Source organism: Mucor mucedo (genome assembly GCF_025094135.1).
Source record: "Mucor mucedo strain NRRL 3635 chromosome Unknown EV154scaffold_52, whole genome shotgun sequence".
In the NCBI taxonomy this organism is placed as follows: Eukaryota; Fungi; Mucoromycota; class Mucoromycetes; order Mucorales; family Mucoraceae; genus Mucor; species Mucor mucedo.
Window position 1 is genome coordinate 1 of NW_026252336.1, and position 23,442 is coordinate 23,442.

The following is a 23,442-nucleotide window of genomic DNA, read 5'->3' on the forward strand; positions in this document are numbered from 1 at the left end:
TAAAGACGTGTAGAGACTAAAGAAGTGTATTTTCTTTATCAAGTATGGATGCTGAGATATTTATATTTTAGTGTAGAATGTATGATGTAAGTGTATCTGATGTTATTTTTATGATGATGATTTTATTAGAAGTAAGCCAGATCGTCACAAGAACCCAATTTATTGTATAATAAAGACTTTAGTTTATTTTTGCAGTTTGATAATTTTACTTCGTCAAATTTCTTTATTTTTATTCTTAATTCGTTGCTTTATCTCTCGAATTTCTCAAAAATTCAATTCAAAACAGCCTGTTAAGCGAAAAAAAGGAGCAGGAAAGAGTTCATTGTCAATATTGGGTAAATTATGAGCAGCTTTTTTCTACATGGGAACATGAAATCATATTGGGCGCAACCTTTTTACTATAATAGAACAGAATAAAAGTCTTGAATTTGATGATTTTATCTTGGATGATTGTGGTTAACAGTAAATTGATGTTTCTGTCGTATTTCCTCCAATAAAGATCGTATAGAATGACCTTCAATATGGTTAAATTATAATATTCGAGTGGTACTCTCATATTACCAGTATAATCTTGTTACAGATTATATATTGGGGATTATATTATTATTGGTTGTTATGACTCTCTTTAATCTGTTACTGAAGTATCAGCAAATGAGAAATTTTCACCTAATAATTCGGGCCAATCAATATGATAAAATATTGATTGACTTGAGACCATATAATTCTAATTGCCATGTTTCAGAAGATAGAAACAAGCCACTACCTATTCTTTACCAGATTCAATCTCCCAGATGTTTTGATATAAAAAGCGTCCTCCCTTTTGCGATGACCTTCTCTCCAAAACTTTAATAAAGGATTAACAGAGACTCATTTCTTTAATTCTTTTTCTTCTGTTTTTATCTATTCTAATTATCTCAAAACATCACATTTTTTTAAATGAATTCTTCTGTTAATGCCAACCATCCCGCTGCTGCCCAAGGTTCCCCTGTACTTGATGTCAACTACTCTTCTTCTTCCGAGTCCGAGTGCTCCGGTGGTTCTTCTGGTTCTGAAGCTGGCTCTGGTTCTGATTCTGATGTCGTTCACCGAGGAGGTGACGATTCCGATCGTATGGACGTTGATGTTGAGGGTACGCCCGAAAACACTCGTACTGATCAAGGTGAAGCATCGTCTTCAACTGTAAGCCCAGTCGTAGATTCTTCGGAAGGATCAGATTACGCTGGCAGAATCGCTGTGTTGCAAAATCGAATTAAAGAGGATGCAGCCACGATTGATATTCTTTCTAATGCTGGAACTGAATTGATGGCCAAACTTGCTACTAATCCTTTGGAGTACAAGGTACATTTGGACGCCAACTCGACTGCTTTAGAGTATTTGCACAAGAGAACTGCTAATGATCGTGCCTCGTTGATTTCTTTGAGAAATGAAGAAACCAATCTACTCGAGGTAACCTCCCGTACCGACAAGCTTACAATCAAGAAGTCAAGAAAGGAATTGGATCATACCGCAATCAATCCCAAGGACCTCCCTCCTTTTAACGTTCGTCCCACCAAGGCTCGCAAGGCTGCTCATATTGAGAATGGTAATGAAGACTATTTGTTGGAAACGTTTGTTATTTCTTTTGAGAGAGTATACAAGAATGCGAATGTCGATGTACAGAAGCACTGGTTTGTCCATTTGGAAGGTTGTTTGGAGAAGCACTTTATCTATCGAGCTTGGTTCAACAAAGCTATCAAGCCCAAGCATAGTGCTAACAAGAAGCTTACATGGACTACGGCTGTCAAGATCTTACAAGAACGATTTGTAATCTATTCCGACAAAGGTATTCAAAAAGACAATGAAGAACTTTTCGAAAATGGTGCAATCAAGGACAGTGAAAATCTTGCCGCCTATATGTTCAGCTTCGGTATCTTGGAGATTACCGGTAACGTTTCGACCAAGAATAATTACTTGTACACTGCTTGCTTTATCTGGAACCTCAAGAATGAAAAACTTAAGGCTAAGGTAATCGACGCCATGTCCGAGTACATGAACCTATCCCACAAGGATACAAGCATCCATGCCCCATGTAATGATGAAGCTTTCTGCGACTTCTACTCTGACTTTGAAAACGTACGACAAGCTATTACAAGGAAATTGGCTTTACTGGAACAATGCTTGGAAGACGAAAGAAAAAAAGGTAACGCTAATTCTTCGTCTGGTTCGTCTTCTGAGAAGTCAAAGAAGAGAAAAGCGGTCAATGGTGCTGGTGTCACTCCCCCTTGGTCAAGCCCTTCTTCCTCTTCTTCTTCTGCTGCTGCTGCTCCCCCTGCATCTTCTTCAAGTGGTCCTACTAGGGAAATCAACTTTGATTTGGTCCGCCTCGATTTGGTTTCGAAGCCATCCCACGTACTGAACAGTGAGGAGAAGAACTTCTTGTTTAAAGCCAAGAAGTGTATTTACTGCAGAGTTGCTACTTTTTCTGTTGGTCACGCCGAAGTCTGTCCCGAAAAGAAGAAGCAGTATAAGGTAAATAATAATTCAATTCATGACAATAACAATAACTTAGCTTCGTCTAATGTTAACGTTTTGTCTAATCAACTTAATAACGATCAATCAAATTCTAACTCCTCTGATGTTTCTAGAAATACTAAAAACTATGACACTGATGAAGAAGAGAACTTTGGTGATGATGAAGACGATTTCCAAGCCGCCTATAGAAGCTTGGACGACTTTATTTGTAATGATAATGATGAAGTTGATTCTTTTAATAAAAATATATTTGCCATAAAAATTAATAATGATAGAAATGTATTTATTAATAAGGGAAAAAGTTTAAAAGGCTCGGATGATTTATTTAATTCCGAGAGTGTGGCTTATTCACCCATCACCCCTATTATAATTAATTCTGTAAAAACTTATTGTACCTTAGACACAGGTGCTCAAGTTTCTATTATTGATAAGCAATTTGCTATTGATCATAATATCCAATTTCATCACTGTGAAACTTTTTATCGGTCCAATTTTTTAAAAAAAAATGAAAAAGTTAGACCGGCGGTAACGGTCCAAAAATTGGACCGATTATATAAAAAATCGGTCGCATTTTTGGACAGATTTTGTAAGAAATCGGTCGCATTTTTGGACCGATACTGATGATTACAAGCGATGGTTTTGGCAAATAATTCTATTGGATAATAATACAGTTCACGAGTTGCTACCCTTGTAAACCCAAAAATTTAGACATCATATATTGAATAAAAAAAAGACATTTTATTGAAAAAAAAAAGAAAAAGAAAAAAAGAGCCACAAATGTTTGAATAAATAAACGCACAGATTGGTTTTACAGATGAAAGACGAAACTAACCCGCCCATACCAACTTATTGAGCTAGTAGTTACAACTGTTATAGACAAACGCGTCTGGGCGGTACTTACCTATAATAAGAACTAACGTTAATAACGAGTATAAAAAAGATAAAAAAACACATCATACCTTAATAAAGAAACAGGTCGTCCGGGTCTAAATTTACAAGCAGTAAACGTACAGTAAATCTATAGACATATATTGATATTAATAACAGGAATGAAGGTGACTATAGCGATAAATCTTACCTCGAAAAGAATGTAGTTCATCTACCATGAACGCAAACACAATATTTATTATTCATAAACTACATCAAACAGAGTTACATAACTGTTAAAGATTAATTTTATGTTAAATTATGGTATCGATTATTATACATACTATTTCATGGTCATTTGTCAAAAAGAAAACAGAAAAAAGGAAAAAAAGAAAGAAAAAAAATATTAGATTTATAAATAATGATTTTTTAAACTCAATAGATATTACGTACAGGAACGGTACACACAAACATAGAGTACTCTTCCAGTGCGTTTGATAGGTATTTTCAATGACCCTTTGACCACTCTTTTGTTTCCTATAACTTGTCTCTTTACAAGATGGAAAAAATGGGGAAACTAGAAAGAAAAATTTAAGAAGGAGGGTGATTTCAATAAAAAGTGTTGCGGCTATTTATTGAGTGGCAAAAATTTGGACATAAAGCCCATGGCTTTTAATACTATAAACATTTTATTTGTAATATATATGTGACAAAAAAAAATGTCAATACTTTGTCATAGAGACATTTAAAAAGTGAATATGTTTTGATAGTTATTCGTCCGTTAAAACTAGCGAAGAAGTGAAAAAAAAAAAAAAAAAAAAAAAAAAAAAAAAAAAAAAAAAAAAAAAAAAAAGCGTAAGTCAATTGAAAGCACGATACAAAAAAAGCCTAATCGTGTAACACCAAACGCGTAAAGAACAAGATACACTTTTTGACCCCCTGTTGCGGTCACCGTATTAACTTAATAAATTTTCTTTTAATCATATAAGTTATATAGGTATCGTAATATATGTTTATTAAACTACAAAACTCGATTTTGCAGTGATTTTCATTTTTTTTAAAAATCGGTATCGGTGCAATCTTTAAAAAAGACCGCCGGTATCTGTAATTTCTAAAAATTGCACCGATACCGGCGGTATCGGTCCAAAATATGTTTAGACCGGTAAAAAGTTTCAGGGTGCATGCAGTTGACGGACACTTATGTTTGTACGACGGTACTAAAATACCTCGTGAACAGTCTGTGTTGCCATTGAGTATTGATTATGACGGCGTAGAACATGTTGTCTCACATAAGTTCGATGTGATCGACAGTAAGATAATGCCTTCGCCTCATAACCAAATATTAGTTGGAACAGATCTCATGCCTAAATTGTCGATCCAATTGGTTAATGTTGCACACAAATATAAGGACACTACAAAGTCAGTTGATGATTCGATCTCTGATGTGGCGTATACACCCAACGTTACTCCTTATGGTAGTGAAGAGGAGCAATTATCGTTTCACACTAGTTTAGAACCTTATATTGAGGCTAACAAGAAACTTGATCCTAATTCATTCTGTAATTTGCCTGAAAGCATTTTGCATTTACCAACCCCTGTTGATTATTCGGTTAACATACGTCAGTATCCTATTGCTTATAAGTTGCGTCCATTGGTAATGGAAGTAATTAATGATTGGGTAAAAGATGGCATCGTAGTTAGAGCTACTCCATCGGCGTGGAACCTTCCTATTACAGTCAGGATTAAAAAGAACCACGAATCTGGTACTGTATCCTCCGATCTGAGTACTTTAACGAAAGACGATGTCAGAGTTGTTCTTGATACAAGAATGCTGAATAAAGCACTTCTAACTATTAACGAAACACAACCTTTGATCAATGATATATTTTCCACTGCCATGGATGGCTGTGTTGTATTCAGTACAATTGATTTAAAGTCTGCATTTTCACAATTTCGGGTAAATTATGATGATCAGGTTAAAACAAGTTTTACCGGTCCGGATAACCTTAAATACATGCATGCTGGTAGCCCTTTCGGCGTCAGTACGATTAGTCAACTGTTTAGTTCAGTTATTCTTTCATTATTTAAGGATGTTCCGTATATCAGATCGTTCGTTGATGACATTTGTGTTATGTCTCGTTCAGTCGAAGCACACTTTCATCATGTTAAACATGTTCTTACAGTCTTAACGTCAGTTAACCTGCGGGTTAATTTTCGTAAGTCTCATTTTGCTAAAGCAGAGGTTTATCTTCTTGGTTTTTCTATTTCAGAAAGAGGTCGTCGTATTGATACTCGAAAACTGACTAATCTTGATACATATCCTCGGCCAACTACGTCTAAACAATGTCAGTCATTTTTAGGGTTTGTCAATTATTTTCGACAACACATTCCTAATGCTGCAATGTTGATGGCTCCCCTTGATTTTCTTCGTTCTCATGATCAAAAGAATAAAGGACGACCTTTCCAATGGACTGCAATACATGATATGCATTTCCGTACACTGAAGGAACTTTTAGTTTCCGACGTGGTATTGAGTCACCCCAATTTAGATCACCCTTACTGTATTGCTACAGATGCATCTGATTATGGCATTGGTTGTTGTTTATTCCAGGAATATAAAACCACCACTGCTGATGGTAATGAAAAAACTATCATAAAACATATTGGATTCTTCTCTCGTAAACTGTCCGGGTCGGAACAACGTTATTCTTGTACAATGCGTGAACTTTTAAGTTGTATCTTTGCTTTAAAGCAATTCCATAAATTCATATGGGGTACACACTTCACCTTGTTTAGTGATCACAAAGCTCTTTCATACCTTCACACCCAAAAACATTCTAATTCTATGATGATCAAATGGCTGGATATTATCCTAGACTATGACTTCAAGGTAGTTTATTTAAAAGGTGTTGATAACGTTTTGCCTGATGCTTTATCCCGTCTCTATCCACCAAAGGAAGACGACGGTGAGGGTTCCCTTCCTAAGCCGAAACAGTTACGTATCATGTCTCATGGTCGTAATCGTGTAGTTTCAAACCAGATCAATCTTGCAAAGAAAAATCGTAACGTAAATAGTATTAAATTTAGTAACGACCTTCTTAATCAGGAATCAGTGGCTTGTAATTGCACCTTGTTTCGTGAAGCTAGTTCATCGTCATCAGTTAACAAGGATAAAGATCTTTGCTGTGACAATCCCGTTTCCATCGAGGAACACAATAACGTTTATGTTAATAAGGTTACAACCGGGTTGGACAACCATAACGTAGATAATACAAATAATCTTGCTGTTAAGCAAGTGTTTTACGTTCAAAGCGGACAAAGTTGTCGTATTTGACGCCTAATTCCACGAATATAATTACTCTTATCTTGTCACTCAATTATAATACATATAACCTATGTATTATAAGTACCATATTGCGAATACATTCCTATTGGTACGACACAGTACCAGCTACCTCATATGTCAAACTGAGATCAGATTTCATAATCGTTCCTGGATTGGTCGAGTAGCTGCCGAATCTTCTAGTTTCTCATAAATTTATTTTAGTAATCCAATCAAGGACCCTGTCATTGAATGGATAAACTATAATGCTCTAGAAGTGCCGGATATGGGTCAACTAGCTCCTTGTATATAACAATAAGCTATGTTTCATATGTAACTGATTTCTAAATCTAATTCTACCATTTCCCAGTTTGCGGGTAAATAGTCAATTCGATCTGCGCAGGAAAAATCTTGAAGTAATAATTGAATATAAAAAGGACCTCTATTTTTATCATGACAAACTCTCCAACTTATAATAAAGGATTAAAGAGTCTCATTTCTTTACTTGTTTATTTTTATCTTTTATTTTCTACCTTTTTATTTCTCAATTATCACAAAAGTATCCATGCGGATTACTTGATTGCTCCCGAAGAAGAACGACAAGGTCTTTTAGATGATGCACATAATAAAGTAGGACATTATGGTGCTGAGCAAATGGTAAAACGAATTCATAGTGAAGGGATCCATTGGCCACATTTAATCGATGCTTGTATTGAATTTGTGCGTAAATGTACGGAATGCCAAAAGCATAACATACAAAAACGTGGGTATCATCCCTTGAGACCTATTTATAGCTGTCTCCCTGGCGATCATTATGCACTCGATTTAGGTGGTCCATTAAACACAACCTCAATTACTGGTAATAATTATTTTATGGTAATTGTGTGCGTAACCACTAGATTTTGCATTTTACGTGCCCTTCCTGATAAGAAAAGTTCCACTGTTCTGCGTGCGCTTGTTGAGGTATTTTCCATAATAGGATTCCCGCTTGTGTTACAAACAGACAACGGAGCGGAGTTTAAACATTGTCTTGCGAAAGATCTCGCTGACGCCATGGGTTTTGATCATAGATTCATTACGCCGCTGCATGCAAGTGCAAATGGTATCAGTAAACGTTACGTTCAATCAGTTAAAAGACTACTTGCTAAAGCAACGCGAGGTGTCGGTAATGATTGGGATTTACATTTGAATGCTGTTCAGTTAGCGTTAAATAATCGTATTTCCAAGAGATTAAACTCTACACCTTTTTCGCTCATGTTTGCGAGAAAAATGATTGAGCCATACGGATTCCGAAAAACTCTTTCTGTGTCACCTGAACAACGTAAGCCTATGTCTGAAGAAGAATTGATCAAAAGAATCGATTACATGACGGATATTGTGTTTCCTGCTATTACAGCTAAAACCATGGCCCAAATTGAAATTGAAAAAGCTAAATTTGACAATAAGCATCAATTAGTAGAATATCCTCCTGATAGTCATGTCATGATTAGGATACCTACTAAGGCTGGTCAATTAGCGCCTTCCTATACTGGTCCTTATACAGTTGTACGAAAAAACCGTGGCAACTCGTATATATTACGTGATCATACAGGAGCATTAGTGCCCCGTAATTACACATCAAGAGAACTCAAACTTATTTCTCACGAAGAAGTTATCGAGTTAGATGATGAGGGTAATGAAATTAAAAATTACGAAGTCGAAGCTATTCTTAACCATCGAGGTACTCCCACCAAGCGTGAGTATTTAGTTCGTTGGAAAAATTATAGTAGCGAGTGGGATGAATGGATTGACCAAGATCAGTTTAATGCTACGGACACTTTAAGAACATACTGGAAAAAAATCGGTATTCCTTATAAGCCCAAAAAGTCTAACGTGATCACAAATTCTCCCACGGCTTTGGATGTACTGAAAAAGAATCCACCTGGATCTATTTCTACGGTATTGGATACTCTATCTGACGATGATGTCGATAAAAGTGCTGATACTGCACCATCTACTCCTCCTTCAAACAAAAATGGTAAACGTTCGTATCGTAAACGTGCTCATAAAGATGATGCTTCGTTACAACACAAACGTGTGCGTCCAAGTTCCAGTGCTGTTCGTCGTTCCAAACGCGGAGTGACTAGTCCTAAATAAGCAACTACCCCAAAATTTTTTTTTCTTGTTGATCCCTGATCGGCATGAATTTTTTTATTTTAAATTTTTTTTTATTTTTTTTCCGCTGAAGTTATTTAGTAGTTTGTCTATATCTTTGAAGGGTAATTCTATTCTGGTAGGGGGCTATGTCGTATTTCCTCCAATAAAGATCGTATAGAATGACCTTCAATATGGTTAAATTATAATATTCGAGTGGTACTCTCATATTACCAGTATAATCTTGTTACAGATTATATATTGGGGATTATATTATTATTGGTTGTTATGACTCTCTTTAATCTGTTACTGAAGTATCAGCAAATGAGAAATTTTCACCTAATAATTCGGGCCAATCAATATGATAAAATATTGATTGACTTGAGACCATATAATTCTAATTGCCATGTTTCAGAAGATAGAAACAAGTCACTACCTATTCTTTACCAGATTCAATCTCCCAGATGTTTTGATATAAAAAGCGTCCTCCCTTTTGCGATGACCTTCTCTCCAAAACTTTAATAAAGGATTAACAGAGACTCATTTCTTTAATTCTTTTTTCTTCTGTTTTTATCTATTCTAATTATCTCAAAACGTCACAGTTTCGTTGTAAAAATAAACGATGTTGCGGCCAAAGGCTAAGTTCTATTCTAGAATTTAACATTTTTGATGGCACAAAAGCATGAATCCATATATTCAAAAAAAAAATTAATTACAAAATATTTCAATAAACGTTGTCGTATTTGGGTAGGTTCCACTTAAGAATAAATAAGCAAATCGTTTAAATAAATAAATAAATCATGAAATTTGTAGTATACACAAATATCCTGAAGTGTATACAAGCACTATTCTGTGAGTTACTTTGGCGAAGAAACTCGAAATAGCTATTTTGTGTCACCTCACGTACACGCGGTTTACACGCAACATCTGTATTAACAAAGGATAAAAACAACTTATAAATAATACCACAGCTTACAATGCACGCATGGTCCACACATGCTTACTGCAATATGTTCACATTATAAATCATTCTCTCAGTCTGCTCTATTAATTGACAAGTACCGAAAGGACTTTGTCAATTCCTATATAAACCATCCTCTAATTCAATAATAAAACGATATTCAATTTACCCAGTCTCACAATTACCTTTTTCTTTATCTTATAAACTGTCTATCTTGTTTGATAGAACAAAATTAAAACAGCCTTTCATGCTTCTGATATAGCGCTAGTACGGATTTAGATTTACAAAGGGACAATTATTATTATTTAACAATTGTGATAGTGAGCACCAGACGTTTAGCTTTCAACTTGGTTGTATTATTTATTGATAATATTTCTGAAGTGATCTTAGACGATAAAATATATGGATAAGACAAATAAATGCGATTCCATAATAATACAGTGAGAGAGGAAAAGAGAATACCACTATGGCGGACATACCAGCAGCTGTGAATTAAATGGCAACATAACTGCCATTTTTTTTATTTGCTCGATATCCCCAGCCAATAAGATTCGAGCAAAAGATTGATACAAATGATCATAATATCATAAAAAAACAAAAATGCTTCAAAATCATTTCTGGAACCGTCAATATGTAGCTTAGATGTTATAGAAACTATCTCAAAGTTAAAATTAGATTGCTATATGCCAAAAAATTGATGCAATATTGATCCGAATTTGATGGGTTACGGTATAAAAAATGATTTTTTGCGCTTGTGAAGCAAATGGTAACAAGTTGCCATTTTTTTACTTATTTTTTTTTAAAAAAAAAAAAGATATTGCGCCTGGAAAAACTTGGGAATGACAAGGGATTCAAAATTTACCAGTGTAAGAGAATGTGGTGTGCTAAAAGCTTGTTAAGGGAGAGCTTCAAAAGTGACAACCAAACACACAGAAGAAGGATAACAGTAAAAGGTTCTTTAGCGGTTTGTTACATAACTATCAATAACAAAGTATAAAAATGTAGAATCAACAAGATCCCGATAGTTCAGACTCTATCAATTGTGATGTTTGAGATATTAAAAAATAGATAAAACAGAATAAAAAGAAGTAATAAGAAATGAGTCTCTATTAATCCTTTATTAAAATTATGGAGAGAAAGTCGTCGCAAAAGGGAGGACGCTTTTTATATCAAACATCTGGGAGATTGAATCTGGTAAGGAATAGGCAGTGGCTTGTTTCTATCTTCTGAAACATGGCAATTAGAATTACATGGTCTTAAGTCAATCAATACTTACTTATATTGATTGGCCCGAATTATTAACTGAAAAGTTCTCACTAGCTGATACTTCAGTAACAGATTAATGAGAGTCAAAAACGACCAATAATAATATAATCGCTTTTCTTAGGGACAGCCAAATTTTCCTTAGGGACAGCCAAAGTGCACGTAGTCGCAACGTAAGATCTGTGATTTGGATGTTCTGTAGACCTGGGAACAAGGATATGCAATCAAAAACAATGTAACAATTACGAATAAATGTATATTAAACGATTTATACTTATTTTGGCAATTCTATCACTCTTTCGCCTTTGGGCTCCTTTGATCATGATCTTACGCAGAAATATTAAGGTAAAGTCCAAACCAGAAGCTGAAAGTAAGCTGTAAAACACATATACTGGTTTAAACTATGTTGGTTGTAATAAATGTGTATATATTCCAAGTTGTTAAGTTATATTGACCTCTTGATGTCTATAAAAGTATCATAATCTCAACATTACGACTACGCGCACCCTGTCTGTCCCTAAGAAAATTTGGCTGTCCCTAAGAGACCCGTAGTATAATTCCCAATTTATAATCTGTAACAAGATTGCACTGGTAATATGAGAGTACCACTCGAACATTATAATTTAGCCACATTCAAGGTGATTCTATACGATATATATATAAGTAAATCGGTCCTTTCTATTAGCGTCACCAATTCGTCACCAATCCATTACCTTTTTCTTTTTGTTGCTAGAATTAACTTGAAAAAAAAATCGCTTTGAGGACCTCTAGGCTATTTAAGTTGTTAAATAAAAGTGAGAACTTCACTTTGATTGAAGCGAAATTTGACTGAAAACAAAAGCGAACTTTGAGCTATGCAAAAGCGAATTTGGACTATTTTCAAAAACGAACTTTGGCGAATATGAGTCTGAGTAAAAAGCGAATTTGATATTTCGAAAAGCAAAATTTGGGGGTGGACGCGCTGTATTTTCTAATATTGCCTTTGAAAAAAAATAAAAACCGCCTTTTAAGTGAAATCAAACTGCCTTTTGGGGATGAATCAAAACCACCTTTTGGCTTTGGAACGACTGTAAATCACAGACTTTCTTAAATAAATGACTTTGGATTTAGAGTAACCTATTTATTCATGCCCTTGCCTTGGGACATAGAGGACGACTGCTTTTTATGCACGAGCAGCTGTTTTTAACCTGTGTTTTCCAGCTCCGGCCTTTATTCCTGAGATGCCCTCATATTGGGAGAGAAAAACGCACCCCCTCCCCCTCTCATATATATATATTTCTTTCTTTCTTTCTTTTTTTCATTTCGTCATATGAGTGACCCATTGAACCAAGTACAGAAACTAATATCGAGTGGCAATGATCCCAATTTACCTTATAGTTCCAGCGGTCTTCGACCTATTCATTTAGCAGCGATTCAAGGCCATGCGAATCTAGTGCAATTGCTCTCACAGCATGTGGATATTGATGCCGTAGACAAGGAAGGCGAGGCAAGTTGTGTTGTTGTGGTTGAGAGAAAAAAAAAGGAGTCATGTAATAAGTTTTGAGTTGATAGACGGCCTTGTTAAAAGCTGCTTATGCCGGCCATTTACCCGTCATGAAATGCTTGGTACAGTCCAAGGCGAATCCTGTGCATAAGGACAGAGATGGTTGGACAGCTCTTCATAATGCTTGCTCCAGTGGTAATCTTGACATGGTCCAGTTCTTATTGGATCTGAATGTTAATGTGAATGCTACGAGTGAGCAAGGTCATACACCTCTCAGTAAGTCTACATATACGTATATATATTTGCTTGCTTTTTTAACTCCTTTCTTTTAAAACATTGCGTCCTCGCACCCCTCCCCCCCTTTTTTTTTTAATAAAGTGAACGCAGCGGCGAAAGGACATTTGGATATTGTATTGCTATTACTGGGATCTAAATATAATGCAAATCCACTCATCAAGAATAAATTTGGAGAAACCGCGTATGATGTAGCTGCTGCATCGGGTGAAGCTTTTCTGTGTGGGTTTCTTGAGCATTTTGAATCCAAATGGATGGATGATCTAGGTCATGCCGATCATCTGGATAGGCACGTGACAGTGCCCGTTATGCTTGTGGAAGACCTTGATTTGATAACAGGAGATACCGTCTGGTCCATGAAAGAGAGGCTGGTCTTGAGTAAATCTAGAGTAGAATTACCTAACCCATGTTGGTTTTGGCTGACAGATTGGACGGTAGATTATTCTAACCCGACGATTCAATACGATGAGGGTGGATGGCATCATGTTCATCCGCAAAAGAGAAAACGATACTGGAAACGCATCATGAAAAAGTCTACTAGGGAACCATCTACAATCCAACCCATCGCATCCAACACGGATGAAGAAGAGGAAGAAGAAGATGAGGAAGAGGAAGAAGAGGAGGAGGAGGAGACGGAAGATGGTAAGGATCAACAATTGACACTGGTGAGTACAACGGCAGTGTTTATAGGATCCACACATATTCGACCTGTGCTACAAGAACAGATCTGCGCTTGGGAAGAGAATGAACAGGTGGATGATTGCAGACGATGTCATCGATGGTTTAATTTGATTGTTCGAAGACATCATTGTCGTAAATGCGGACAGATTATTTGTCACAAATGTTCTTTACAACGTGTGTATTTACCACCTCATCATATCCTCCAATCCCCCCATATACCCAACCAAGATGCCGATACCCTCTCTTTACAACCACAACGTATATGTGATCAATGCGTGTATGATGTCCATCATTTTAAAAATAATAGGAAACGCAGTAGTAGTGTCATGATGGAATGTCCGGTATGTACAAAGAAACTGTCAGAATACCCATCTACGGCAGAACAGGAACAACATGTACAGGCTTGCTTTAATAAAGGTGCTACTTCTAATATTGGCATCCGTTTTGTTGGTATGACAACCCCCCCCCTTCCCCCCTTAAAAGAATTTTTTAAGTATATGTATATATAGATATATGTATTTTTTTTTTTTTTTTGTACTGACAATCCACGGCAGTGTATAGATTGACAGAGACTTCGACACTCATAGGCCAGGAGTGCGTGATTTGCTTTGAAGAATTCGAATGCAACGATACGATTACTCGGTTGAACTGCATGTGCTCCTATCATGGCCACTGTATCAACAGTTGGTTTTCGAAGGGAAAAGAGTGTCCCATCCACTCCCAGTAAAAAAATAAAAAATTAAAAAAAACCGGGTTTTGGGGTGATATGAGGAGGAGTTTTTTTTACCGGTAAAAAGTGATCGCTGTCGCAATCTCTTATGAAGCTATTTTTATTTATTTTGGATCTCCGATTAGAACTATAAATGTTTTTTTTGTTGTTTTCTTTTTTATGTTTTTTTTTTCTTCTTTTTTTTTTTTTTTTCTATACACACATTTGAAGAAAAATTTAAAAAAAAAAGATGGCGCCTTCTCAATCTTGTTTGGAATCCTCCATGCTGTGGTTAGCCATGTACTTTTTTTTAAACTTGGGGTTGACACTGTATAATAAGGTGATTATGGCCATGTTCCAGTTCCCTTTTCCTTGGGCCTTGACGGCCATTCATACCTTGTGTGGTACCATTGGTTCCTACCTGTTCTGGAAGCTTGGGTTATTTAAACCTGCAAAGCTAGGTGAGAGAGAAAACATGGTCATGCTCATGTTTTCTGTCTTGTACACCATCAATATTGCCATCAGTAACGTCTCACTGTAAGTTTTTTTTTTTTTTTTTTTTGGATGACAGATCTTGGAGAATTAACCCTTTCTTTTTAAATAGTAATCTTGTTACTGTTCCTGTAAGTTTTTTTTTTTTTTTTTTTTTCTGTTTGTAAGAGATGTCTGACCTCCCGGGTTTTTATTTACATTAGTTCCATCAAGTGGTAAGAGCCATGACACCAGTGTTTACGGTCATGTTGAATGTAATGTTTCTGAAAAAGTCGTATTCGGGCAAGGTGTACACCTCTCTGATTCCCGTAAGTTATTGAATGAAATACAGTAGAAAGAAAGAAAGAGAGAGAGAGAGAAACTAAAAAGGGGACAACGGTTTATTTAGGTGATTGCAGGTGTGGCTTTTGCTACGTTTGGAGATTATAATTATACTGCCATGGGATTCTTCTTGACAGTGTTGGGCACAGTGTTAGCAGCTATTAAGACGGTGGTAACTAACCGAGTACAAGTGGGCAGACTTAAGCTTCATCCTCTTGATCTCTTACTTAGAATGTCTCCCTTGGCCTTTATTCAAACGATGTTGTATTCATACGCTACGGGAGAGATGGCTCTGGTACAAGAATATTATCGTACTAACTTGACCGTGAACGTCTTTTTTGCTCTCTTGTTGAATGGTATCATTGCCTTCTTTTTGAATGTCGTCAGTTTTACTGCTAACAAAAAGACGTCCGCATTGACAATGACGGTTGCTGGTAATAATATTTTAGTTAATTACTTTAAAAATATCTTTGGTGCTAATTTTTACTGGATTAGGCAATGTAAAGCAGGTTCTTTCGATTGTTTTAGCGGTCATTATTTTCGATCTCAGTATCACCGCTACCAACGGATTAGGTATCCTCTTAACTCTTGGCGGTGGTGCCTGGTACAGGTAAAAAGAAGATTTCTGGAAAGCGGCTTTATATTTATTGACTGACATATTAACACTCATTTCTATAGTAATGTGCAGTTGGCTGAAAATAGAAAAAAGAGTAAGCTTTTGGGTGGTGAATCATTATTAGGTGTGAACGATAAAGACGATAATGAATTGGCCAATATCAAGACACAAAAATAAAAATACACACAAACAAAAAAACAAAAAAAGACAATAAATGCATAAACATAAACCCCCCCCCCCCCTTCCCATTTCAGTAGATTGATTCCCCCTTTATCTCCCCAATAATAATAAAAAAAAAAAAAAATCTTTTTTTTTTTTCTTTTATTGAAACCAGTCCATCCATTTTGAATATCCGCCTTTCTTTCTCATTCTAAACACATGCAAGAAAAGGTAAGAAGAAAACCCGCTTCACTATTAAACCCCCATCCCACCCTAAAAAGAAAAACCCTTTAATGTCTTAGGAGGGATTAGAACCCACGCGTGAAGTGGTATTAGGCACCGACCATGAATTTCGTTTCGAAGTGGACTTCAGTACCAAAGTTAGCATAAAACTCGTGAAAGGCACGGCAGAAATCTTTGGCACAGAATTAGCCATGGGCGTCGTCTACACTTTTACAGGCAGAAAGGCCGCTGTCTATACCTGGCACGGGTGTACACTCGAGGTCAAGGGCGCATTCTCTGTCGAATACACCGCTAACGAAACTCCCATGACCAGTTATCTCAATACCCATTTGGCCTTGGAAGGATTACGACAAACCGCTCACGATCAACACGAAATGGGTCCTCGTGTCATGGTCATTGGACCCCATGATGTAGGTAAAACCTCGCTCAGCAAGATTTTAGTGAGTTATGCTTTAAGACAAGGCGGTAGCCCTATTTATGTCTCCTTGGATACCACAGAGGTAACAGCATGTCACATCCCCTTCTTATGTTCTTTCTTTTATTAATACGCTTTTTTTTAAAAAAAAGGGATCTATCACGATGCCAGGGACAGTAACAGCAACATGTATCAGTCATATCATTGATGTGGAAGAAGGATTTGGATCTTCCGCCACGACAGCGGCGTCCATGGGCTCGTCGACGATGCCATTAGCTTATTATTACGGGTTTGAAAGTCCAGCGGAGAATGTGAAGCTGTACAAGCTGGTGTGTTCTCAATTAGCGGAAGCGACGCGTAGTCGTATGGCGGTGGATGAGGGATGCCGAGAATCTGGATTTATTATTGATACAGCGGGATTGATTGATCATGTAGGCTATGACATTATTCAGCATGTGATTGAAGAATTTCAGGTGAATGTGTTGATTGTGTTGGGTCATGAACGATTGTATAGTGATATGAACCGTATCCTGGGCCAAAACAAGTCTGTATCTGTGGTCAAACTTTCAAAATCGGGTGGTGTGGTAGAACGCGATCGACAGTTTAAGGCGCGTTTACAACGAGCCAAGATTCATGAATATTTCTATGGTACACCTAAATGTGAATTATCGCCTTATAGTATGCTTGTGAATTACGATGATATCAAGATCTGGAGAGTGGGTGATGTGATTGCCCCCTCTAGTGCGTTACCGTTGGGCATGGATAGTTCTTCAAATGAAACTCAAGTGGTTAAAGTAGACAATTATGACATGTGTTTGCATTCTATTTTGGCTATCTTGAACGCAGATCAAAACGAGCATGAAAACAAGATTTTGGAAAATAACGTGGCGGGTTTTATTTATGTATCAGATGTTGATGATGAAAAGAGAAAAGTCACCATTCTTTCTCCTTCACCTGGTAGATTGCCCAAGAAACATCTCTTAATGGGCTCTTTTAAATGGATGGAAACATAAAAAGACCCTCATTGTACATATAGAATAAATTTCTCTTTTTTTTTTATTATTATTCTTATTCTTATTATTATTATACATTTTTTTCTTTTTAGAGAGAGATCTAAAACATTTAATAGTTTTCCCAACCCTACAACACATAAAACAATTAGTAATTTTGGTGGTAGCAGATTTCACTAAATTGTCCCTTCACTTACAACATGATCCAACTTTTCAACCTTGGTCAATACTTCGCCTTCCATCTTTTCCATATAAGCAGCCATTTGCTTTTGAATGCCGGGGATAGAAGCTCCCAAGATACGAATAGCAAGTAATGCAGCATTTGTACTATTATTCACAGCTACTGTAGCCACAGGAATACCACGCTATATATATTTACACAGGTTAAAATCATCGGATGAATGGAAATAATAAAAAAATAAAAACTTACGGGCATTTGCACAATGCTGTAAAGAGAATCCACACCGTCCAAGGAGCTACCCTTGACAGGCACACCAATGACGGGAAGAGGTGTCATGGCTGCCACCATACCTGGTAAATGAGCCGCTCCACCTGCACCAGCAATAATAGCCATTAATCCACGTTCTGCGGCGGATTTAGCGTATTCGACCATACGCAAAGGAGTGCGATGAGCCGAGACAATGGATAATTCAAAGGGAATGCCAAAGTCTTTCAGGATTAGTGCACCGACCTTCATGACAGGTAAATCAGAATCTGAGCCCATGATCATACCAACGAGTGGACGTAAGTTGAGAGAGCGTTGAATATCAGGTTCGATGGCTTGAAGAATAGGAGCTAAATTGCGTTGGACTTGCATCATGGATTCACCTACCAAAGTGATATGACCCATTTTGCGACCAGCTCTGCATTCTTTCTTACCGTATAAATGAATGGTGGCACCTTCAACGGTCAAGGCTTCTTGACAAGGTTTATAGCATGCTTGCATATCCGAGTCTGATCCCAAGATATTGACCATGATGGAAGCGGGGACCTTCATGGCGGTAGAACCCAAGGGCATATCCAAAATAGCACGCATATGGTTTTCATATTGAGAGGTGTCACAAGCTTCAATGGTATAATGACCAGAGTTATGAGGACGTGGGGCAATTTCATTCAAGAGAATCTCGCCGTTCTCCATCACAAACATTTCTACACCAAAGATACCTGCACCTGTAAATGCCTTGATGGCATTTTCAGCAATGGATTGAGCTTTTTTAGCCACAGCACCGTCGATTTGAGCGGGAGCAATGACGAGATGACAGATACTGTTCTTATGGATGGTTTCTACCACAGGGTAAGATCTGACTTCACCGTTAGCACGACGGACGACCATGACGGCTAATTCCTTGACAAAGGGAGCCCATTTCTCTGCATACAATGGGGTCTTTGATAAAGCAGCGACGGCAGCTTCTACCTTTTGGGGAGAATCTACCACGTAGTTTCCTTTTCCATCATAGGCCATGGTTTTTGATTTTAACATGAAAGGGTAACCAAATTGTTCTCCTGCTCTTTTCACGGATTCTACATCGGGTGTATCCACATAAGCTGCAACAGGAATGCCAAAGGATTCCAAGTATTGCTTTTGGTTGTATTTGTCTTGGATGGTCTTTACAGTGAATGCAGAGGGACAGACACGGATCTTGCTTGATGTTTCGAGTTCCGCCAAGACGTCGGCATCAACGTGTTCAATCTCGACAGTCAAGACATCCACTTGGGAGGCTAATTCACGTATTTTGGCAGGATCGTTAAAGGCTCCCTGAATATGTTGTTGGGTGGATTCAATTTGTTTAGCGGGAGAATCGGTAGGTGAATCAAGAATAGTGACAGATAGGTTGAGACGTGATGCGGCTTCAATCATCATACGGCCCAACTGACCACCTTAAAAAAAAAAATACTTATTGTCAGTCTCTCTTTATTTGTTATCCCAAATACTATCTTTACTTACCACCAAGGATACCAACTTTTTGATTATTCATAATTAATTTAGTTTATTTTTTTATATGTGCAGAGAAAAAAGAAAAGAGATGTAGATATTTATGAGTCTATCCCTTTATTTGAAAAAAATAAAAAAGGGCATTACTCACACTGATTAACAGTCACTTCAGCATGAAAGAAAAAAAAAATCAAGATTTTCATCCGTTCATTTATCTTTTTTTTTTTTTTTTTCCTCCGGCATACCTATTTTCTCTTCTTTTCTATCCAAGCAGTCAAAGAAGCAAGATAAAAAACGATTGATGAGAGCTGGGCGTTTCCATGGATACAGTAGGAAAAAGGAGGGTTCTGAAAATAAATAAAAAAGATCGCGACGGGTATTGAAATGAGTCAAAAAAAAAAAGGGAGCTATGTAGATTTGGCATTAACGATCTGAGGTAACACGGGTGTCATCTTTCTCTTTCTCTTTCTCTCCTGTGCTCAGCCCAAGGGGAAGCAGTTGCTCAAAAAGCGATGCAGAGTCGCTCAAAATAAAAAAAAAATTATCTCCTTAAATTAAAAAAAAAAAGGGAGAAGAGGCCCTTGCTGTAAAAAAAAAAAAAAAAAAAAAACATGAATTCAAACAAGTCAAGACGCAACCACAATCTGATATATCCCATTTAGACTAGAAAAAAAAAAAGAAAAATGGAGCACTCCACGTGTCTTATTTGATTCAGAAGAGAACACAAGAAATCAAATAGTTATTGACACAAGTGATACACAAGGGGAAAAAATGGCAAGAACCGGAGCACTTTTTTTTTTTTTTTATTAAAATGAAATACCTATCTTTTTTTTAATTTTCACACACACACACGTACATAAAAAAAAAAAGATAGGGGGGGATGATGATGCAAATAGATGAGTGATTTTATTATTATTTCATTGTTTAAGACGCTTGTGATCTTGTTCATCAGGTGAAGGAGAAACTTCTCTCTTCTTTGAGAGAAGCTTATTATCCTCGTCATCCGGTATTTCAGGCATGAGAAGTGAGCCATCACAAGGATATTTGTACACGGAAGGGCCCGAGGATAATTGATGTTCCGTCTCCTTTTCTACCGTCTGCTTTTTTTTTATAAATAAAAGTGGGGATTAAGGTTTGAACAATAAGATAAGAAAAAAGGTACATTTTTTTTTTTTTTTTACCTTGTCCAGGGCAGGGACATCCATTGAATCTAAAATCATTTGGATAAAGTCACCCATACTCTTTTCAAACGTCTCAAGAGGAAACCGTTGTGCTAATTTCTTAAAGTGTGTGTCCAAGTCCACGCCTTCCACCACAAGAAACTAGGAGATTACATAAAAGGTTAATCTTTTATATTATAACAAATACAAATCAAGTCAAACACATACATCTTTCTCTCGTTCTCGCACTTGGGTTTTAAAGAGGTACATGGTACGTGTCTTGGGGAATAAAAGGTGGTGGTCTGCAGCACGAATACCCCATTCATCCAACTCAAGTTCTTCTGCATGTTCTTCTTCTTCCTCATCCTCATCCTCAGAGACCTCATCGTCGACATGATCCTCATCTTCCACATCGCCATAGGAGAATATTTCGAAAATGGGTTCTAAGCCAGCTTGTGTGTCACACAGGTAACTTTCGATGGCAGCCTGAGTCAAGAGTTCTAAAAAGAGATCATACCATCGAGGAGGCATGCCTCCACCCATGACCTTTTGACCGGCAAACATCATGGGCTTTCCATCGTGGGCTTCCTCTGATTCCAATGCGCGTCTTAACATATCGGCACTTGTCCTGAGGAAAGTGGGGATGGCCTCAATGAGTCCTGCAGGTGGAGTAGGAGGTGAAATAGAAGCCAGGTCTAAGGTTCTGAAGGACTGTGAATCGTCGTGGTGGGTTTCATCTTCTTCTAGTTTATGAAGGTGACCCATGAGTAGAGCATTGTCAGGTTTTGTTTTTAAATAAGGTGAGCGACAACCATAGCAACTCTGGACCCGATGTCTTCTGCAATAAGGAGGTAAGATGGGTTTTGAAAAAATACGTTGACGTCTTTTGATATCGCAGGGTTCATCATGTATGTCTGTTTCGATGACAACGGCCATATGAGATTCATGTCTTCTGCGACGAGAGGAGGAATGAGCAATCACATGTTGGCCGGTGGATAAAGCATCGAATCTTCCGAATACGAGGTTGGTGAGTTGACATAAATGTAAACGTTGTTCGAAATGACAGTCTATTTTAAACGAAGGCGTCTTGTTGCAATGACTAGACAAGATACCGGCCACAATGGATTCGACAGCGTTTTTATCTTGTTCGGCTTTGGATGCGGTTTCAATCCAACGTTGTTGTCGTTCTTGAATACTATCGTCTTGTTGTAGTATGGGTAAAGATAATTCTAATAATTCGACACGCGCTTGTTTTAATCTGGATTGAATCGAAAGATAGAGTAAATAATCCAAAATGATTTTATTTGTCGATTGGGAACCGTCACTCTTCTTTTGTTGTTGGGTTGTCGCATGATTCTTATTTACATTCTGTTCATTTGGTGAAAATATAAATTTGCTAGTTTTCATATTCTCCTCTGTAATAAAAAAAAATCTTTTTTTTTTTTTTTTTACCCAAATGTATAGAAAAGAGAAGCAAAAGAAGAAGAAAAAAAAAAAACTTGATAAAGGGGTGGAAAATATAAAGTCACAATAACCCGCTTAAATAGTTCTACCCTTTCCCTTTTGACAATCTTTCCCTTGATCTACAGCTAGGGGCGCTGTTCCAAAAGATTACTTATCATTGTCGCACCCTAAACTTCCATTGTGAATTATGCTTCCCTTGTGTTCACGTCAATTCTTACGAGACGAAACCCCTCAAATGTTTAGGGTTGATGTTCATAAAAAATTAAGTTTAGCGTGCTAAGATGAATTAGGATTGGACACTGTAAGCGGTATAAAAGAATACGTTTAAAAAAAAAGAAACGGAGGTTTAGACATTTCCGATAAAAATCAGTCAAAATATTTAAGTATAGCTATTTTCTCAAAGAAAACGAATCTGAAGTTAAAAGTAAACATCTGCAAATAAAAAATAAAATAAAAATCTATTCTTGACATCAGTGAACTTCAAAGCCAAAGAAAATTGAAACCAAAGAAGTTGGGATACCAAACTAGCTGTTGAAGATCGACTGTAAGTGATCTAGCACAAAATTAGTGTCTCCTAACTTTCTTTTTTTTTTTTTCAAACACAGTTCCGTTTCGCATATTATGATGGTAAAAGATGTGTCACCATTGACAATATATATTGAGTGAGAGCATATCTAAAACGATAGAAAAATGGCAATCTGTAAGCAAAGTTCATTGGAATATTTCTTGATCACACAGATAGCTACATCATCTTTTTTTTATTTTTTGCTTACGAGGCTATTAAAGAAAAGAAAATCCCTTTGCTATGCCAACCTCCAATGGTAAAAGATATATTTTGCTTACACCTTGTAACTTTTCTAACCGCCTAATTACACCTTGTTTAATAAGGTAAACTCATTTTTTTTTCTCAATTCGTTGAAATTAGACACACAGTAGATGGTATATATAAGTATTTTCAACGTGGTCAAGTATCTTTTCCAAGCTTTGAGTCAACAGTAAGAGAGATGTACGGATTAATTAGAATCGATTCTCTCTTTCAAAGTAATAATTTAAATCGTGTAGAATATTTTTGGGAGCGCATCAAAGAAAGCTTAACAAGTGAAGAAGAGCTACCGACTTTATTTGATGAATATTCTCATTATTGGTTAAATCAACAATAGCTTCAAAGTAACAAGAAGGTATCTACAGCCAAAAAATAGAAAAGTAGCAAAGGACAAAAAGTATACCACAGATGAATTTTTTATAGAAGAACCAGCAACAGAGTATGTAGATGATAATAACGAGAGCAACGAACAAGATAGTTCAGAACCGATGTCAAAAGGTACGACAGCTACACACTTGATCAAATTCATGAATGTTCTGCTTTGTGTCTTGCATCCCCAGTACTAGGTGATAGATAATTGCG

At 36.8% G+C, this 23,442-nt stretch overlaps 8 protein-coding genes across 8 annotated transcripts; 5 read left to right on the forward strand and 3 right to left on the reverse strand.

Annotated features, from left to right (window-relative positions):
• Window positions 1–936: 936 nt before the first annotated feature.
• EV154DRAFT_589811 (uncharacterized protein) lies at window positions 937–3,132 on the forward strand (the record flags this gene model as incomplete). The annotated part of the gene is made up of 1 exon (XM_051606857.1): window positions 937–3,132. One exon carries the CDS (start codon window positions 937–939, stop codon window positions 3,130–3,132), a length of 2,196 nt encoding a protein of 731 aa, XP_051457061.1.
• Window positions 3,133–8,927: 5,795 nt separating this feature from the next.
• On the reverse strand, window positions 8,928–9,961 carry EV154DRAFT_552062 (uncharacterized protein; the record flags this gene model as incomplete). Its single annotated transcript, XM_051605028.1, has 4 exons — window positions 9,810–9,961; window positions 9,695–9,760; window positions 9,281–9,349; window positions 8,928–9,076 (listed from the first exon to the last, which is right to left on the reverse strand). The coding sequence occupies exons 1-4, from the start codon at window positions 9,829–9,831 to the stop codon at window positions 8,928–8,930; spliced, it is 306 nt and encodes a 101-aa protein (XP_051457062.1). The 5' UTR covers window positions 9,832–9,961.
• Window positions 9,962–12,366: 2,405 nt separating this feature from the next.
• Window positions 12,367–14,024, forward strand: EV154DRAFT_421657 (ankyrin repeat-containing domain protein; the record flags this gene model as incomplete). Its single annotated transcript, XM_051596043.1, has 3 exons — window positions 12,367–12,552; window positions 12,609–12,816; window positions 12,919–14,024. The coding sequence occupies 3 exons, from the start codon at window positions 12,367–12,369 to the stop codon at window positions 14,022–14,024; spliced, it is 1,500 nt and encodes a 499-aa protein (XP_051457063.1).
• Window positions 14,025–14,474: 450 nt separating this feature from the next.
• On the forward strand, window positions 14,475–15,651 carry EV154DRAFT_421673 (triose-phosphate transporter family-domain-containing protein; the record flags this gene model as incomplete). The annotated part of the gene is made up of 5 exons (XM_051596044.1): window positions 14,475–14,761; window positions 14,829–14,847; window positions 14,920–15,024; window positions 15,105–15,471; window positions 15,533–15,651. 5 exons carry the CDS (start codon window positions 14,475–14,477, stop codon window positions 15,649–15,651), a joined length of 897 nt encoding a protein of 298 aa, XP_051457064.1.
• A 299-nt stretch (window positions 15,652–15,950) lies between these two features.
• Window positions 15,951–17,541, forward strand: EV154DRAFT_510550 (Pre-mRNA cleavage complex II protein Clp1-domain-containing protein). The gene is made up of 3 exons (XM_051601710.1): window positions 15,951–16,043; window positions 16,115–16,555; window positions 16,623–17,541. The coding sequence occupies exons 1-3, from the start codon at window positions 16,032–16,034 to the stop codon at window positions 17,481–17,483; spliced, it is 1,314 nt and encodes a 437-aa protein (XP_051457065.1). The 5' UTR covers window positions 15,951–16,031; the 3' UTR covers window positions 17,484–17,541.
• On the reverse strand, window positions 17,498–19,490 carry EV154DRAFT_444094 (phosphoribosylaminoimidazole carboxylase). The gene is made up of 4 exons (XM_051597046.1): window positions 19,426–19,490; window positions 17,911–19,358; window positions 17,678–17,845; window positions 17,498–17,610 (listed from the first exon to the last, which is right to left on the reverse strand). The coding sequence occupies exons 1-4, from the start codon at window positions 19,454–19,456 to the stop codon at window positions 17,593–17,595; spliced, it is 1,665 nt and encodes a 554-aa protein (XP_051457066.1). The 5' UTR covers window positions 19,457–19,490; the 3' UTR covers window positions 17,498–17,592.
• Window positions 19,491–20,504: 1,014 nt separating this feature from the next.
• On the reverse strand, window positions 20,505–22,119 carry EV154DRAFT_510554 (uncharacterized protein). The gene has a single exon (XM_051601711.1). It carries the CDS (start codon window positions 21,978–21,980, stop codon window positions 20,790–20,792), a length of 1,191 nt encoding a protein of 396 aa, XP_051457067.1. The 5' UTR covers window positions 21,981–22,119; the 3' UTR covers window positions 20,505–20,789.
• Window positions 22,120–22,842: 723 nt separating this feature from the next.
• EV154DRAFT_481915 (uncharacterized protein) lies at window positions 22,843–23,426 on the forward strand (the record flags this gene model as incomplete). Its single annotated transcript, XM_051598442.1, has 3 exons — window positions 22,843–22,925; window positions 22,963–23,032; window positions 23,226–23,426. The coding sequence occupies 3 exons, from the start codon at window positions 22,843–22,845 to the stop codon at window positions 23,424–23,426; spliced, it is 354 nt and encodes a 117-aa protein (XP_051457068.1).
• Between the last annotated feature and the right edge of the window lie 16 nt (window positions 23,427–23,442).

Bases quoted from the DNA above. Each gene is read 5' to 3' on its own strand.
- EV154DRAFT_510550 (XM_051601710.1), top strand. The intron at 16,556-16,622 runs GTAACAGCATGT...TTTAAAAAAAAG, and splicing joins TCTCCTTGGATACCACAGAG to GGATCTATCACGATGCCAGG.
- EV154DRAFT_444094 (XM_051597046.1), bottom strand. From the start codon at position 19,456: ATGAATAATCAAAAAGTTGGTATCCTTGGTG. The intron at 19,359-19,425 runs GTAAGTAAAGAT...TTTTTTTTTAAG, and splicing joins AAAAGTTGGTATCCTTGGTG to GTGGTCAGTTGGGCCGTATG. The intron at 17,846-17,910 runs GTAAGTTTTTAT...AAATATATATAG, and splicing joins ACAGCATTGTGCAAATGCCC to CGTGGTATTCCTGTGGCTAC.
- EV154DRAFT_510554 (XM_051601711.1), bottom strand. From the start codon at position 21,980: ATGAAAACTAGCAAATTTATATTTTCACCAAATGAACAGAATGTAAAT.